An 18,727-nucleotide genomic window follows, 5' to 3' on the forward strand; every position below is an offset into this window, starting at 1 on the left:
GCTCACCTGATCTGCAATTAAATGAACTACTTACGACCTGCAGTGCTTAACCACACTCCCCCCTCACTGCACAAGCAACACCAATAAAACAAACACAACAAATTTTATGGACGTGCACTCAGGCACAAATGGCACCCAGGCTGTGAGCATTTTTAAAATTACTTAAGAATCATGTAAAGAATCCTACCTCATAGTTCAGGGAAGGATCAGGGGAATCATCAGTACAGTGAATAAACCTGGAAAAGCAAGGCACGGGCATCAAAATCTGCTTTACGTGTAATATTTTAGCCACAGTGAGAAAAATAACCCCAAACTGTGAATCACAAAAACTACTGTTACATTGTTTCCAACATGTAAAAACCAAGTAAAGGCAATACATCAATAACAAACCTCTTTCTCACAATTATCGGGGTGGGGGGAGAAAAATCACCTCTTTTCTTCTACTGCAATTTAGAAGCACTTAAATCTGGACAGGGATGAGGCCAAAATGTGAGTGTTTATTCACTATTGATTTATTTCTGTTTGAATCAATAGTGCTGCTCCTTTCCCTTTGCATTTTTATGTTGGCATAACTGAATTCTCAAAGAACCAGATAAACTTGAGCAATCTAATCCAGTTTCATTGCAGCATGTTTTCCCGAGTACTTTTAATGTTTAACTTCCCAAACCACACAACAGAGACACATCATCATGCCTTACAGCAGCTCATTTCCATGAATAAAGGATGCAAAACAGCACTGCTGCTCTGCACTTCTGATTCCACAGCACAGGATCTTTCTAAATTAAGAGCCTTAAGAAATACTCTTACAAATCTCTTGAGAGAGGGAATAAACAAAACTATTTCCATAACTGCAAGCAGATGTCAAGGTTTTGTCCCTTGTGAGTAGCTGACTCTGTGTGTCTCCTTTCAGGAACTATCAAGAATAGAGGCAGTTATAACCCAAGTCAACTTCCATGTGCCTTTTACAGCAAACCTTGCAAAAATTCTGTAACTTCCAAAGGGAATTTGCAGAAGAACATGCATTTTCCTTCCAATTCTACTCCCCGACCTTGGCAACAAACTCCTCAGATGCACAGAACTGTGCAAAGGGTCACTGCTGAGCAATAGTCCTAAAGGCAACATTTATACCATCTCCTCTTGGCAGTGAACTTCACTGAGCAACCCAAAAGTCTCCCATGTCTCACATAAGCACTGTGTTTGTGAGACGTGGCTGCCCAGCCTTCGGTTTGAAGCAAAGCGCGACTGTAAGAGTTTGTTCTGTGAGCTGCCAGCAGAAATACACTTCACACGTTTTAGTTTAGACTTTAATATCCACAACACCCCGAAAAGTAGGGCAATAGCTTTCCAAAAGCTCTGTGATCAAACACATCATATATATCTGTAAGCCTGTGTAAACAGATAACAACCTTCAGCTCCAGTTAGGATTCCCCACAATTTAAGATCTGTCAAGGCAAGAGAACTCACAGTTTTGAGACTCAAAATTCCTCCCTTACTAGAATATATGCCTGTCATGCTCAGGAAAATATCCCCCCCCCCAAAGCCAAAATAAACAATATATAAAAAGGCAGCTAAAGTCCAGCACATGGGGGTTTACAGTCTCTGCACACTAGGACCTGCATTGCCTCTCAGACTTCCATATCTGAGACTGGGATACCTCCAATGTGCTTCAGTCCTACAACACACAGTCTTTTCCAGCAGTCAAAAAACTCCAGCCTAACGAACAATCAAAATTATCCTCTAACTCAACCCTCAAACACTTTGGACAAGAGCTGTGTGGGGAAGGATACTTCCTCTTTCCTTGAAAGTTAGAACATTAAATCCTTGGGTGCCACCCCAAGCCCCACAGACTGCTGCAGAATCAAGCAAACAGGCAAAATTATGAGTACAGGCAAAAACACTGCAAGATCCAGTACTTTTCTTGAGCCTCAATGACACAGGACTGAGTACAAATGAGGAAAAAATGGGAGAACACAGCGAAAGATAAAATAATGGTTTTGTAGTCTTATTTTCCTTATAACTAGTATCATGAGGATTTGTCAACAAAAGGACATTACTACCACTCCTGTTTTGGGGGTAAATTTTGGGCAACTTGAGGTTGCAATTTTATAGATTTTACCAGTTTCTTGTAGCATTAATTGTTTAGACCCATCTGAACTCATCTATTACAGGTGGCCCTTTGATCTCCAGAGGCAAAAGACTTAGTGGGGTTTCTTTAACCCACATCCTACTCGGGTCTGGAGGTAGTTGAAAGAACAATCAGAAAGACTTCAGGAACCCCAAATTGAGACATATCTGGGCTGTATTTTCTGAAACCTCTGAAAACTGTCATTTTCAATACTATTAAGGGTGAAGGGGTCAAACTCTTTTATTTATAGGCCTGTGCTGTGGTCAACTGCTTGTTTACAGATTTATACTTAGATGTCAAGAGCAGAAGGACCAAGGTCTCTTTACATGTAGCTGCTGCATTTAAACTCCAAATGCATATTCTCCACCACAGGACACATGACACAAAGCCACTATGTAGTTCAGTTCTCAACACTGAGAAAAGCAATTTCAAGAAAGTTTGCAAAATCCCCAGTACCTACCCTGCTAGGAAAGCCATGAACTCATTTGCAAATCACTGAGGGTATTCTGTGGATAATTAGGAACTATTATGAATATGATGAAAATTGTAAAATTTATTCTGTACCTGACACTTCCCTGCTATCATCTCATAGCTTATTTTAAAAGCTTAATTAAAAAAAGAAAAAAAAAATCAAAGGAGAAACTTCTAACAGCCTTTGAACTGTATCTTTATTCCTTGAATATTGAAACTTCCTGGAACTTTAAGGACTAAAAGAAATAGGAAATTCAAGCACCATTCAAAAGAGGATCTTGTACCACACTGTAAATTGCTCAGAAGAACAGGGTGAGAGTAAAACCTCAAGAAAAAAAAAAAAATCAAAGGCCTCATTTTCTACATCCTCTCATGTGTAATTGCCTTCCTTGAAACAGGTTATATTAAAGCCTAAGCCAACAGCTACTGTTCTGGCTAAAAGGTGTTGGAGTGCCAAGGCACATCTTGATAATCCAACACTGCCTCCTATGTTCTGTTAGGAGAACACAGGCTGTTACTCCACATCTCAGAAAAACTTCATCATTTCTTTACCATTTGGAATTCGATATTGAAAAACCCTCTTACAAACACCTAAATACATAAAAAAATAGATCTCATGCTGACTGAACGTCATAAGTCAAAGGGCAATCCCTGCAAAAGAAGTTCTCTGCATTAGTTTGCTCTTCAACAAGGCTAAACTTACAAGACTTTTTATTTCACCTCTATGGTTGTAATTATTAAACAACTGGAAAAATAAGAACACTTTAGCATTTAAACCATCCTGTAGAACAGGGACAATCTCTGGAAAAATTTTTAAGGTTTATTAATGAGCATGATATCAACCTTATCTTATAATTGAAGGGGCATTATCAGATCATTAGAAATATTGCTAATTTCTACCAGTCTCAAAGTGGGCAATCACTCATGTTTTAACAAAACATAGTCCACCCATTCTAACAATAAGGAAGAAAACTGTGCTCTAAACCAAAACACCCATCAAGGCCTTAAAGGGATTTTTGCTGAAAAGAGGAGTTTTAATCCCTCAACAGAAAACCCAGTTAGAAAGGGATTTTTTTATTAATCACACATCCACAACACTAAGTTTCTGAAAGCCCACATTAAAACCTGAAAAGTTAAGGATCACACCACCCACAAGATTTTTTGTGAACACAGCTAAGTAAAACACAATGCTGACTTTAAAGCAGAAACAACATCAACTACATTAATGAGTGCATTACTCTGAAGTCTTCGTTAATTTATACAAAATGAACAAGCAGAAAGTTGACTCATTAGTCTGAACTTTTCAACCAAAGTGTCAACATCATGAGAGAATCCAAACATTTAAAACAGTCAAAGCTTATCTGGTCATGCTCAGTACATCTGCATAAAGACTGTATTTTTGAATGGTTTGTACTGAAGTATTGCATGGCTGAAGTTTTCTCAGAACTCGAGATGGTTGAGAATCACAGCAAGGGCAGTTCCCTGACCTGAACAATGTACAGATTGACAGCAGGGAAGCAAACAGGAAATGGGAGAGGAAGGAGGAGGCAAGGAAAGCAGTTTGCCTTAAGTCTCACATCACTGGCTTAAAATTTCTGGATTAAAAAACAAATCTACAAATTGCCAGTGGAAAATGTTCATACAATTGAACAGAAAACAAAACTACAACAAAAAGAAGGGTATACAGCATTTCAGTTGTTACTTATGCAAGGCAAGAAACTTTTAGACCATGATGAGTATTAATGAAAGAAGCAGAAACAAAATGCATTTATCCTCCCTCCAAGTTGCCCTTCCAAGGGATTTGGATGTATTATGTATGCAATTTTCATTTGTTCAGCACTTCAGGTTCTTATGCCAGCTATATTTTTAATTTCTGCTTGCTAAGGACTAGGAAACTGGCAGCTAATCAATAGTATAATTAAGGAAGACCACTGTTCTGATTTAGCAATAATGATTCCACTGTTTGGGGACATTTTGTACCAATAACTTAGTAATTTAGAAATATCATGCACAGACTGGACAATAAGACATGTTTTGATCACGTACAAAATATTCATAAAATATAAGATACACAGAGATCAAAGTGATTGCCCACAGTCATGTCACAACCTTTACTTACTGACCACCCACTAGCCGAGCTGTGCTGTCTGGTGGGGTGTGTGGTCTTATCAGCCTGGACAAGGATCTCTAAATGGATTGAGCCCCTGCAATTTGAGCTGTTGCCTTTCTGCTGGAGGTTATTCTCCCACAGCAGGATCAGTAGAAGTGACTGTGCCTGTTCCAGGCTGCTCAGGCACTTCTGCTCTTAGTCTGCTGTGAACTTCAGGTGAAATCACTGATGGTTGAAGGTAACACCCACGCTGTGAACTCTTAGACCACAGGAACTAGAATGTCTTCACTGCCTCTACCACCAGGTCCATGCTGGCTGCAGAGGGCAAGGTGAACAGCTCAGCCACTTACACCTGATTGAAGATAAAACCTGACAGAAAATGCACTGATTTCAGTGTCAGTGAAGGTGGTCGGATCAGTTCATTCTGCCACACAAATGAACACACACACAGAGTTGCCACATCTTCAAGTGAGACTTGCTAAACACTTGGTTGCCTCTCAAACTCCCTAGGAAGTGGTTAACCAAACAGGAATTCTGCAAGGAGCTCAGGGTACTTTTTGCTGAACCTCTTTATACATGAGGATAGCAGAATACAAAACCTGTATTATTTAACATTCACGAAGGGTTGATACAAAGTGTGCAGTTCTTTGCAGATGCACAAAACTCAGTCCTGAAAGCCATGACAACAAAGAAGACATTAAATTTTAGCACTCAACCCTCTGAGAAAGCCATCTCCCAAGACAGTCCACTTCTCCTTAGAGGAACACCACGAAAAGCAGCTCCTTGGTGAGGCACCAAAGTCTTCTGAGAACCACTATTTACTCACCTCTGAAATGTAAACTGTAGATTTCTCATCTCCCCATCTCTTTCATTCCCTACAATCCCAGAATCATAAATTCTCAATCTCATAACTGGTTCCCAAGCCCAGCATACTTTTCAAACTGTCTTCTCACTCCAGCATCTTCTCCCCTCCTCCTCAGTCTCTTCTCCTGCACCTCACAATGTTGCAGGTTAGACATGCCATAAAACCTAACACCAGAATTGGCCTGGCAACCTCACCAGCACTCCACAAATGCAGAGGTAAGGATGACATGCTGCTACCTATCTCTTCTTGGTTTTATATGTATCAACAAACTGGGGTAAGAGAGTTGCAGGAATAAAAAAGAAGGCATGGCACTAATGCAACTGGTTTCACACTTTAAACAAGAAAATTTCTGTTGAGTCATAAACCACTTGACATGGGACTCTTACTCTTGGTGACCCTCCATAAGGCACCTGGAGCAAGGATTCTGCACTTGACTGAGTCTCCTAGATATTGCAGCAATACAAATAAGCATTGACTAACTACTGAAAAACAAGCTCTCAGATACCAAGCCATGGATTTCCCCTTTTCTTTGAAATTCTGCTTGTCTGAAAAAAAAATAGTAATCATAGTAACAGGAGTATTAAACTCCAGAAATTTCATTTTCTCTCAGAAAAATGCTGTATTTTAGAAATGAGTGGCATAAATCAATCAGATGCAGGTACTACAGGAGGAAACTGCTCCTATACAATTAAGTGCTCTTTTCATGTGAGCAGATAAAAATACACTCTAAGCACATCATATTTGTAATTTTATCTGTAACTGTTATCCTTAGTCACAGTTCCTGGAATGCATTTGTTCCAAGAGGTACAAGAACTTGGGTTCAGAAAGAGCTCTAGAAACATGTTAGCAGAATTCTCAGGCCTCTTCCAGGCAGCCACACAAACCTCAACAGCTTTAAAATTTGAAAGGGATATGGTAATCACTTGCTGTGGAAAGCAACTCAATAAAAATGGTTTTAGCCCACAATGTCATTTTGCATGTGCTACTTTATCATCTCCCTGGTTTGCCTTTGTTTTTTTGGCTGGGAACAAATAATTTTGTCACTAGGAATGTACTCACGGCTGAGTGAGGTCACGAGTAATGAAGTCTGAACTCTTGAAGAGGAGGAAGATGTCACTGAGAGCTTTGCATTTCAGAGAGCTGTTCATTGCTATCCAGTAGGCATCCTAAACAAAGAAGGAGATCATCCAACAATGCACCTTCATGAGCAGGAAGGAATGCAGCTGAAGATGTATCTGAATATTACACAACATTTGAAATACACACGGAAAATCGGTTTTTTATTTTGAGGAAAACTTCATTAGCTGTTAAAAGAGACATAATAGTTATTGTTTTTCCTACAGATACCAAGTTGAAAGCAGAGCAAATCTATTTTAAAAACTAAGTTTTTGCCTTACTGCTTCCAGGACCTTTCCTGGAATGCCTGATTGAACAGTGTCTCTTGAGAATACGATACAAAAACATTTGGGGGAACTCATCCCTATGGTATAGTTTGAGTACCTAAAAATAACTAGAGGGAAGTTTATTGTCTTTTTAAAAAATGTGGGATTTTTCATCTTCACCCAGGCAGTTTTCAACCAGTATCCTGAATAAGAAGAGCCTGATCATCACACTGTTATGTGTGATCAGGATACAGAGTTTAATGTAAGAAAGTCAGTGCTGCCTTGCATCAGCCTCACCAAATATGCACCACCACCACCTGGTCTTAATCCACCAGGACAGTCTGCTGTATCACACTCCACTGGTATCTTGTCTATCACTTCTTCCTTTATCAGAACCACTGGTCTCTTCTTCTTTTCAATGCATTGAGATAAAACAAACAAACAAAAAAATTCACATAACATCTGTTACAGCTTTTGGGAGTCAGCATTCTTACCCTTGGAGCACTCCAGTTAAGTTTAGGAAAAACACTTCCACCCAAGGAACTTATTGCTTCCTCAACTTTAGATGTGAACTCAGGGAATTCTGGTGCCTGAACAAAGAAAAACAACAAAAATATTCATTTCAACACATTTAATAGTGAACTGTAGCCATCTTCTAAATACCATTAGAAATACATACTGCAGAAGAAATAAACGTCCAAAATCAGTATGACCCCATAAAAAATAATGTCCTTGTGGAAATAAATTATTTAATAAACAAATCCGACATTCTTTCAATCAGAGAAAACTGAAGGTGTTTCCAGTTCTGACTCTCATCACTAACAAGTACCAGGAACTTCAGGAGAAAACCTGAAACTTTCTAACATAGATCATGAAATCTGCAACAGCAAAAAAAGTCAAAAAAACCCAAACCTTAATTACTTACCAGTTGTTTTATACTTAATGGTAGATTATTGTATACAAATAAGGCCCAATAATATTTAGACTTAAAAATTTATTTGAGAATTAAGCATCTCTATCAACTCACAGGCAATTTGAGTAACAGCTCCTCATTTAAGCCTTAGTTTTATAAACCCTTGTTTTATATAAAGTAATACCTTAACTAATCAGCTCTTAAATTGGGCCTTAAAACAGCTCCTTGACAATATATTGACTAAAAATAGAGGACACACTGCAAAGGTTGGACTAGAAAACCTTGCCTTGTAAAGAACATTGAAAACATAAGATGAGGGGGACAATTCCTCAGGATGCTCTAAACTCCACTCAGAATGTGGTGTTATAGAAAAAAAAACAGGTTGCTTACCTTCAAAATAATATGAAAGGATTTCAAGCATATATCAGAGATTTTTCATGAGATAAGATTTATAGCAAGAATACTGTCTGAGTACTTTTAAACTCAACTCAAACATAACTTCTAGGCTAAAGCTAATTGATGTCTCTAAAGCAACGAAGCCCTCACAGTCACACAAGTGATCAAAAAACCTCATGCATTTTGGCATCCCCTTACTGCAGCCTCCCCAAATGCAAACACTTAAAAAACCCTCTCACATTTTAGTGCAATGACCTGGACTGAACTTCAAATATTCTGAACCTGTCCTTGGTACATTACCTAGTCTCCCTGGGAAACTACACTTGGAAAAACTGAAAAAAAAAGTGCTCCTCTTATTTTTCATTATCTTTAGAGCTTCAGTCAATTCTAGAAATTGTTCCTGCAAGAAGTAAAACTCTTCATCCACTGCATTCTGATCCAATCTCCTCTTGTTTTGGCAGCAATCAGAAGTCCTACTATATAGGTAGTATCACACACTAAGCCTCCCTAGGGAAATGTTACCATCGTGTCATTTGATTAACACAAGGGAATAAATACACCCACGAGAGGAAAGTTCTATGCCTGCACAAACAATCCAGATTCTAATATTTCCTAAATTTTGAATGCCTGACATCAATACTAATGCAAGTTACTTCAAACACAGTACTTTCTATAATCCTGTATTCTAATTCTTCTTCAGAGTATAGAAGGGGCAAGGGAGACAAGTTCTACCTGACGACTCAAGTGGGTCATCAACTCAGAAAAATCCAATCAGAAAAATCCCACCTTTTTATCCTGCACCTAATCCAAGGTGATCAACCCCACCCATGAACGTTAGGGAGCTAAAGGGCTGAAGTCACAGTACTGATGGCAGAGAAGTGCCATGAGTCTGTTAACTCTGGCAGTGACAGGGCAACAGCAAGTTTCAAAAAAAATGCAAAAAAAGATCAAGGAAGCCTGGTTTGCATCCATCATGCTCCTGATTCTATGCCAGGCACCGTGCAAGGAGACCATAAAGACAGGAAAAATAAAAAAAAAATTATAGGAATAAATGTACTTAGGAGGAAATAATGGCACATTCAGAGAAGAGCTGTGAAAATTGAGCTGCAGGGGCTTCATTTCTTCTGCATCCAGCCTGATTAAATAATTGGGAGATACTCAAAGTGGTGAAAATGAAAGCCAGCTATATTTAGAGCTGCACTTCAGTTCATTTCCTATAGTCTAACAAGTGTGTGATTGTTGGGGATGAAGAAAAGCGTTTTATTTTTAGTTAAATTAAGCCAGCAAAAGTTTTTTGAAGTTACAGACACGTACACTGCCATCCATCCAGAATGGTCTGAGAGATGTCAAACACAGCAAGAGATATGTCTGACCAGCAACAAGTTTTGTATCACAAGGCTGCAAAAAGGAAAACTGCTGACAAACCCACGTTAGGCTTTTATAGGACCTTACCTTAAGTGTTGTAGTGTTCTCATCATCTGACCACTGTTAAAAACAAGAACAAATCAAAGGTTACTGGATTCCTGAGGCATCTTTTATAATTTATGAGACGATCAGGATTCATACAGCTCCTACAACACACAGATCAAATCACTACCCCAGAGAGCATAATCACCATCTTCTGATTATTTTGGCTGTAAATTAAGACAGGAGAAGTACTGTGTATTCAGCAGAAGTGTTATTCTAAAAGCATGAAAAAAAGACACCTATATATTTTAACTGTGATTTATACCACAAACTTGGGACATTTCAAAACTCAGTCTTGAAGCTTGTCTCCAGCACTTCCATCCTTAGACCCAAGACCCATTAGTTTCACTTCTATTTCTTTTTCATCGTTCTTCTGTCACCTTGTAATTACAACATCTTTCACTGTTTTTCTTCTAAAATGTTCTTCTGACTATGGCCTCAGAAACTTTCACTGGTTCCTGAAGTAACTCCTCCAAATGTAAGTCTAATTTCTCAGGGCATGAAACGGCATTAAGTTCAATTCCAACATCCTTCAAAATTCCTTACTCATTATTACAAATGCAATTATCAAGAAATAAAAAAAGTCTTCTGTGAAAGAGCACAGAAACATTTTAAACCCTCCCTGATGTCATAGCATAAATAATGATGTTTCCACGTTTTTCAAGGCAACTACCACATGATTATTATTTCTGTGAAGAACTCTCCTCACCTACAATTATGCAGAAAAGGTCATACATTTGTATTTTTCTCAAGAGACTTGACATTAAGCTGCATTTTACACTGACCTGTATTTCCTCTGTGTCATCACTCCCGTCCTGAGCATGACTTGGTGGATCCTCTCTGAAACAAAAAATTAACAGGAAAAAAAAATTAAGCACTGGAGTTTGACTTGACCATATCCATTATATTTCCACAGCATTTCCAGCTGTTGATCTCCAAATGTTTTCATAAGAAGAGTAAACCTCAAAATCCCTGGCAGAGAAAAATCAGAGCAAGTATAGAAAATTAAAGCCCGAACACCCTGCATTAGGCTGGGGCCCTCCCATAAACACTTTGCTTCTTTCATATTAGCAGATCATTTTTTCTTCTAAAAACACCCTAATCAAAGCTTTCAAAACCCTATTTATTAATGATTCTTTTCCAGGTTTACTGTACTCTGACAGAAGCACAAATTAAACTTTTTTTCTAACAAGTTTAGTTTAAATTATGCTTTGCCTCCATACTCCTTTTGCAATTAAAAATTCGTGAAACCTGAGTTTCAGATGTTGACCTGTGCGTTTCTGATTCTGAGAAGAAAATGTCCTCATACTCTGCTCACAGAAAAGAAAGTCCTATGGAAAGTGGATAAACAGCCATTAGTTTCTTCCTGAAAAGTTCCTTTTCCCACAAAGGTGAGATCTGCTGTAAACACTAAAATATATGTGAGAAAGCACCTGCCTGCAAATATTCCCTTGAAGCTTTGGGTGACTTTTGAAGTTCTTTAGCCAATATAACTGTGATCCTAAAGGATCTTAAAGGAGCTCTTGAAGACTTATTCCCATCAAACCAGGGTAGGATCAAATGTGTGTCCCTGCCAAAAGTCAACTCTAACAAGCTCAGTCTCTGCAGTCCCTCTGTGCAGTTCCATAAGGATTAAACTATCAGTCCAGCTTTTGAGATCTAGAGGTCAAATATTGGTTTACTGAACATCAGGAGTGATCTTGGCCTTGACTGCAAGAAGATCACACTCACTTCTAGGTAAGCAAGTTGAACTCAGATTAAAAATGGCTTCCAAAAAGGATTTTAAACTGGAAACATCTTAAATTTATAATTTAAGTCAATCATACAGCTGCCCATTATTCCATTAAGACAGCAGAAATTGTTTGTACAGCACAACTGTAAAGCCAAACCCTCAATTTCAGCTTTTCTGAAGGCTTATTAAAATAAGCAGCTGCTGCTAAGTTGCACAGTTCTACATGAGCAGGTGACAATACAACTTCTTATCCAAAATGGTTTAAAAAACAATTCTAATTTCCTTGATACCCTTTAATAAAAAAGAATTTAAAAATTAAAAAAGACCTTTCCTCTTTACAGGGTGCTTGAACAGCTTCAGTTTTAAATAAATTGATAGCTGATAAATCAGGCACAGCTCTGATTCCGCTCCCAGCCTGATTGGTTGGTCTGTGAGAGATGAACTACCAGTCAGGGAATTCTGGAGTGTGGGCTGATTTCTGTGTTTGATCATTAACAAGATGCATGCAACAACCATTGCACAAGGAAGCCAAAAGCAGAAAACAGAGAGCAAGGCCTAGTTTCATAACAACTTTTTCTTCCATCTATCCACCTCATTCTTCTCGATCCAAACTCTTGGCATGGGTACACACACAACACATTCAGCCATATCACATGCCTGGACTGTATGTGTGCAAATGCTTATATAAAATCTTAGGATTATTGAGTTTGTATACAGCTTATTTTATTGAGAATTAAACTCAGGTAATGTCACTTCACCCCTGGATAGGGCAGCTGGCACAGGGATGGCGTGGGACAGGTCGAGCCTCCAAACTGACCTGACCAGATCCAAGCAACCAAAGACAAACCAGCAGCTGAGCACCCCAGAGCCTGGGACACTCTGCAAGGAAAGGTGGGAAAAAATGAAAGGACTGTCTCCACTTGGTCAAGAATGAAGTTTATTACATGGATTTTAGAATCTGCTTCAGCAAACCAAGTTTCACTATCAACAGTCAGCCCATTCCCATGCTCGTACAGTGTGAGGTTTACTGCAGCCAGACTGGACAAATTTAAAAAACCTCATTATGCAAAATACAATGTGTATATATGCAAAACAGTGCTGTGAACACGAAATGGTAAAATGTAAAACGTAAAACATTTTTCTTTACCTTCCAGAAACCACGAGTGTTCCATCATCCAGCAAATATTCCTTCACGTTCTCTGGCAGGGGAAGTATAACACTGGAAGAAAACATGAAAATTTCTTTAATACCTTATTAATATTACTTGTTATAATAAAAAACTAGTTGAACAAAAGAATTTGGTTTTTTAACAGCACTTTTTTTTCAATAACACTATGTTTTGTCCTCTAACACTATGAAAAAACAACTGTCTTTCTCCCCTCTTATCCCTTACCCAAAGGGCAATGCCAATTTTCCCTCCAGGGAAGTACAGGACAAAGAGACAAAAGTTAGAGATGAAATTCATAAAAATGCCTCACTCCTTCAAAGCTCTAAGAAATTTAAAGTAAGTGTGTGGCGTGTGAAGAGAAACATGTTGCTCAAACTAAAGGTTTCCCTTCTGAGATCCAAACCAAAATTAGCCCATACCATCCTAATGCTCCAAAAATGCAGGACTATCATTAAACTGACCAAAAACAAGCCTGTGCTAAACCTTAAAAACATAGAAGACCAAATACTTTGATTATTAAAAGCCTGATGTCAGCACTTTTTGATCCCACAGGGCAGCTCCCTCAAGCTTGACTTTCCTGAGTTACTGGTAGTTCTTGTAACCATCCTGTGACCTGCAGCAGCACCTCAGAAACTGTGGGATTCCCTACGGCTTCCAGAAATACACAGAAACACAAAGTCAGCCACTTGGTTTGGATCTATTCAGACACAGCTTCTTCCAGGAGGAACAGCAGTGTGGATAGTTGGATGTGGATACTGGGAACAGTATGGCCATCAGTGGGTGCTCAGCATGGAATCCCACCAGGAGAGCAGGGAGTACAGGGTTTCTGGTGTGCCCCAGGGCTGCCCAAAACACCCCCTCAGCGTGTAGGGACAAGACCCCAGTTCTGGGGACTCCAGCTGATGGGTTGATCAAGCCTTCCCCACCTCCATCCCATATCTGCCCTGAATGGGTCCCCTCTGTTTCACCCAAACCTGTCCCAACAGAAGCCCATTTCCAACCCAGCCCAGCCCCACAGAATCACAGGTCAGGCTGGAACAGACCACAGTGGGTCGTCTGGGTCCAACCTCCCTGCTCAAGCGGGATCATCTTAAGAGCATATGGCACAGGATTGTGTCCAGACAGTTCTGGAATATCTCCAGTGAGGGAGACTCCACACCCTCTCCGGGAAATCTGTTGTACAGCACAAATCACAGTGCTCTTACTGCATGGCAAAGAAGTTCTTCCTCATATTCAGTTGGAACTTTCTGGGCATCAGTTTCTGCCCCATTCCCTCTTGTCCTACTGCTGGGCAACACTGAGGAGAGCCTGGTTCATCCTCTGACACCCTCCTTTAGATGTTTATACACATTAATGAGGTCCCCTCTCAGTCCTTACAGTACCTGAAGGAACAGATGGGGCAAGAGCATGTAGTGACTGGACAAGGGGGAATGGGTTCAAATTGAATCAGAGTAGGTTTAGATTAGATTAGGTTTAGATTTAGTTTAGGTTAGATATCAGGAGATAGGAGGGTGGTGGGGCACTGGTAGAGGTTGTGCAGGGAAACTGTGGATGCCCCATCCCTGCAAGTGTCCAAGCCCAGGCTGGACAGAGCTCGGCGCAACCTGGTCCAGTGGAAGGTGTCCCTGCCCAAGGCAGGGGGGTTGGAACGAGATGATCTTTAAGGTCTCTTCCAGCCCAGACCATTCAGTGCTTCTCGAGGCTGAACAGGCCCAGCTCCTCCCGCAGCCTTTCCTCGTAAGAGACAATTCCCTTCATCATCATCCCTCCAGCCCCTTCATCACCCTCACTCCCCTCCGCTGGACCCGCCCCAGGAGCTCAGCGTCTCTCTCGCACTGAGGAGCCCAGAACTGGACACGGTACCCAAGGAGACCCTCACCAGGGCTGAACGGAGGGGCAGGACCACCTCCCTCTACCAACACTCCTCTACCGCTCCCACCCAGCCCCACACACCGCCCACCCTCACCCCACCCCACTCCCCTACACCCCGCCTCCCCCAGCCCCGCACCGCCCTCACCTGCGGATGGTGACGGCCTTGAAGAGCGGGTACCACACGGAGAACTGGCAGTGCACCACCTGCTCCTTCTTCATTCTCCTCCTCCGCCTCCTGCCCCTCAGCGCGGCCGCTCCCGGAAGCTCCGGTTCAGCCCGGAACCTCCCGCGCAGCTCCGGGCGCCGCCCGGCGCCATCGCGGGCGCACCGGCCCCGCCCCGGCCCCGCCCCCGCCGCCTCAGCGCTGCCGGCGGAGCCGCCGCTCCTCCCTCGGCGCCGCTCTCCGCTGCCCTGCCCCGAGCCGCCGAATAGCTGAGTAACGTGTCGCTGTTTTAGGTCCTGCTGTCGTCTCTGTGCCTGTATGTCCCCCTGCATGGAGTTGTTTCGTGAAGTCATGGAGTGCAAACGGGTTGGAAGGGAACTTAAAAGATCTCGTTCCATGGGCAGGGACACCTCCCGCTCGACCAGGTTTCTCAAGGCTTTATCCGTCCTGGCACTGAACATTGCCAGGGTTGGGGCATGCACAGCCTCCATGGGCAACCCGTGCCAGTGTCTCGCCACCCTAATATCGAATTTCTTCCTAACATCGAACCTAAATTTCCCCTGTTTGAGTTTGTACCCATTACTCCTTGTCCTGTCACTACAGTTCCTGATGGAGAGTCCCTCTCTGGCTTCCCTGTAGCCCCTTCCGGTACTGGAAGGTGCCCTGGGGTCTCCACACAGCCTTTGCCCTTCCAGGCTGAACAGCCCCAATTCCTCAGCCTGTCTCCATAGGGCAGGTGCTCCAGTCCCCTTATCCCCTCCTCTGAACTTGCTCCAGCAGTTCCGTGTCCTTCTTATGTTGGGGATGCCAGAGCTGGACGCAGCACTGCATGTGGGGTCTGACCAGAGCAGAGCAGAGGGGCAGAATCCCCTCCCTTGCCCTGCTGCTCCTTTTGTCACAGTCCAGGACACTTTGGCTCTCTGGGCTGCCCGCTTGCACTGCCAGCTCATGTTGAGTTTATCATCAACCACTCTTTCCTTTTGTTTTGTCCCAAGTCAAGTAATAACTGAGTAATATGTTCTTTTTTAAGCCACGTGGTTCTGCTGTCGTCTCTGTGCCTGTGTGTCCCCTGCATGGCGTTGTTTCCATCGGGTATTTCCTCACACGCTCTCCCATCTGCTGTCTGGGGACGTCTCCCCCAGCTCTCACAGCTGTCTGGGAGTTCGATAACAACGTGGAGATACTGCCAACCCTCCTCTGCTCATGCGAGATAGTCCTTGTTGTTGCTGTTTGTCCTGCAGTTATTTTTTCATGTTTTACTTGGCACTGAGTGGGTCATGCGTGCTGCTAAATACTATGACAAAAATGAAACATTTCCCCCCCCCCCATTTTCTCCCTCTCCCTTTTTTTCCATCAACTTCTGCTAATTAATTCATTTTGTTTCTAGAATTCCTTTTTGTTTCAGCCACAAGTTTAAAGTGACTTGGGAGCTTTTAATGATGTTTGTCATCAGCACACATATCTCAAAGTGCTGTTGGGTAAATTGTGCATAAAACGCTGCCAGCGTCCCTTTTGCAGGTTATTTATAAGAAAACCTGTATTTTGTTTTATCTTGAGCTTGCTTTAGGACGTCATTGCTGAGCTTCCATTAAGTCTGGTTGCTGTCAGCTGGGATGTGTGTTTGGATCAGAGAATGTCTTCTGAAAAGTGATTTAGAAAAGCTAATCCGTATATTTAAGGGTTAATATTAAAGTTCAGTTCTGACACTTTGGCCTCTCTCTTGAGCTGAGTCATGGGCCTCAGTTGGCTTAAGATTTTTACTCCTGGGAAGAATAATTTTTGAACTGCAGAATGACTGGCTGTTGACTTCAAAGAAAGCCACTCAATAAAGGAATAAGCAATAGGAATAAAGTTACACATTTTATAAATGGCATGCCTTGTGCATGAGTTTGACCCCAACATGAAATAAATGGAAGAAGTAGCATGATTTGCCAGCAAAAGCCCATAACACTGTCCACAAAAATTGCTAGAGAAAGCAGAATTGGGCCAAACATTTGTTTTTCCCCATAATTTATAGTTTGAGTGCTGTTGGTTCATGTTAAGGCAGCTGATAAATGTGAGCACTGTGACATATTCTTAAGATTGCATTGATAACTATTAAAAATGTATATTCTTAGAGCTCATGTAATCCTAAATAAGCCAGCCAGGTTCCCAGGCTGCTGTGTGAGCTGCCTTGTGTTTTTAATTCAAATGATGCAGTGGGAATTTTGTGATAGAAGACAAACCTTCCTGTCAGAGGGCTGGAAGACAAGGTCTGTTCTGAAGCCAAACAGGGCTTTAGAAACCTAATGTTGTAGTGTTAAATTCAATTTTCAGTTGCAGCTAATGTTGTTCATGAACAAGAGGTGTTGCCACCCTTGACAGTATGACCAACGTGAGAAACCAGAACTGCAGCCCTTGTTTAACCAAATGGCATTTCAGCTTCATAACAGCAACGACTCTCACTTCTTACAGCCAACTGAATTTGGAAAAAATTACTTGTTGGTGGAACTTTTAAAACTGTCACTATACATAGAATTACTGCACCCACTTGTGGAGGAGGCCCGAACTACAGAAGCTGAGACAGAGCAGTTTCCTCTCTCTTTCAGGTGTTCACCCATTTTAGATTTTAGTGATAATTCAAACGACTGAAACTGTATATTTTTTGTTATTTTAAGTAGCAAGTCACCCTTGAATCTGTCAGCAGAGAGCAAGCTGTGTTGAAAAGCCATGAGATGAGGTTCTAGTATGTTTTTGTAACTGCTGTAGGTGAGTATTTATCCTGTTGAACAAACCATTACTACAGGTGCTTGTGGGATTTGGGGAACAACTCTGGTAGTCCACGTTTGAGAGAGATACACTGATACTTGTAAGCTTCTGCAGAAGGATTAGTGTGATCCATGGAACAGGATTTCCTGTGAGGGAGAAACTGAAAGAGGAAGATGTACTCAGTCCCATCCAAAAAAAAAAAAAAACCTCAACAAGGATATGGTTCTCTATCTACTCCTCTGGTGTATTTATATTGACAATGCAAAAGGCTGTAATTCTGTCCAAATGTGGGAGGTGAATTTGTTGTAGCTGGGTTTGTGAGGTTTTTATGTTTTTAAGGCTTTATACTTCAGGCATCACCCAGAGCCTCCTTTGTTTCCTCTGGGTGACCAGGAACCTCTTGGAACTGCTGTCCTGGGCTGCTTTTGCATAAGTTTGGTGGAAAGCTTGATCTTGTATTTGAGAGTCACAGCAAGAGGCCATGGCCATTGTCCAGACAAAACTCTTAAATCCCAAGTGAAGGGAGTTCCAGGCATTGCTGGCTCAAGAACAAATGGGTAACAACTGACTGACCTAACATGGGATAGAAATTGGAAGATAAACAAGTGAGGCTCTTGAACAGTTTTTCATACAAATAGGAGTAAGGTGGGTAATAAACCTGCATAGTTTTGAGTTGGAGCTTCACTGCTTTAAGAAAAGACTATAGAATGTATTTTTGAAGGAACAGTTGGGTTTAACAGGTCAGGGTTTCTTTTCAAGACTTATGTTACATAAAACCAACCTGAATGTTTGGCCTTGAATGTTTGGCCTGCTTCATCCAAAAACACTTTCTTGAGGAAGAGCCTGCCCTGTGTGCAGACTGAGGAAGTGGATTTACGTAGGTTAGTTTTACTCCTGCTGATAAACAGAAATGTTTAGTACTATCTATTCCTTTTAACTACTTCTTGGAATTAAATCCCAGTCCAATATTTAAGAAAGCTGATTGTTGCTCTTACATGTTTCACAAATGTGCAGTAGATGTTATCATAAAAGAATGAAGATGGAGTGAAAAATGAAACTGCTAAAATTTAGTGTGACAGAGAAGGTCTTCACACACTTCTGGTGCTCTTCATTGCTAGAGGCCACACAGCCTTATTAAACCATAGTTGGAGCATGGAAAGATTCCTGTTGACTTCATGGAAAGTTAATGGTATGGAGGATAGACATCTTTAAGATTATCTTGCCTCTCCTGGTGTTTAAACTGGTTGGCTGCTTCTCACTGGCTTTTGCTTTATGATTCATGATTTTCAAGACTTCAGGATTCCAACTTAACAGA

General features: G+C 41.3%; 1 protein-coding gene across 1 annotated transcript in view; it reads right to left on the reverse strand.

Annotated features, from left to right (window-relative positions):
- CDC123 (cell division cycle 123) overlaps window positions 1–14,836 on the reverse strand; it is a 31,548-nt gene extending 16,712 nt beyond the window's left edge. Inside the window, exons 1-7 of the mRNA XM_064656506.1 lie at window positions 14,647–14,836; window positions 12,609–12,680; window positions 10,515–10,569; window positions 9,715–9,747; window positions 7,448–7,543; window positions 6,631–6,737; window positions 188–236 (exon numbers count right to left, since the gene is read on the reverse strand). Coding sequence (XP_064512576.1) covers window positions 188–236; window positions 6,631–6,737; window positions 7,448–7,543; window positions 9,715–9,747; window positions 10,515–10,569; window positions 12,609–12,680; window positions 14,647–14,720 — 486 coding nt within the window. The 5' untranslated portion in view covers window positions 14,721–14,836. The remainder of the gene's footprint in view (window positions 1–187; window positions 237–6,630; window positions 6,738–7,447; window positions 7,544–9,714; window positions 9,748–10,514; window positions 10,570–12,608; window positions 12,681–14,646) is intronic.
- Window positions 14,837–18,727: the final 3,891 nt, after the last annotated feature.

This window comes from Pseudopipra pipra, chromosome 5 (genome assembly GCF_036250125.1).
Source record: "Pseudopipra pipra isolate bDixPip1 chromosome 5, bDixPip1.hap1, whole genome shotgun sequence".
Classification (NCBI taxonomy): domain Eukaryota; kingdom Metazoa; phylum Chordata; class Aves; order Passeriformes; family Pipridae; genus Pseudopipra; species Pseudopipra pipra.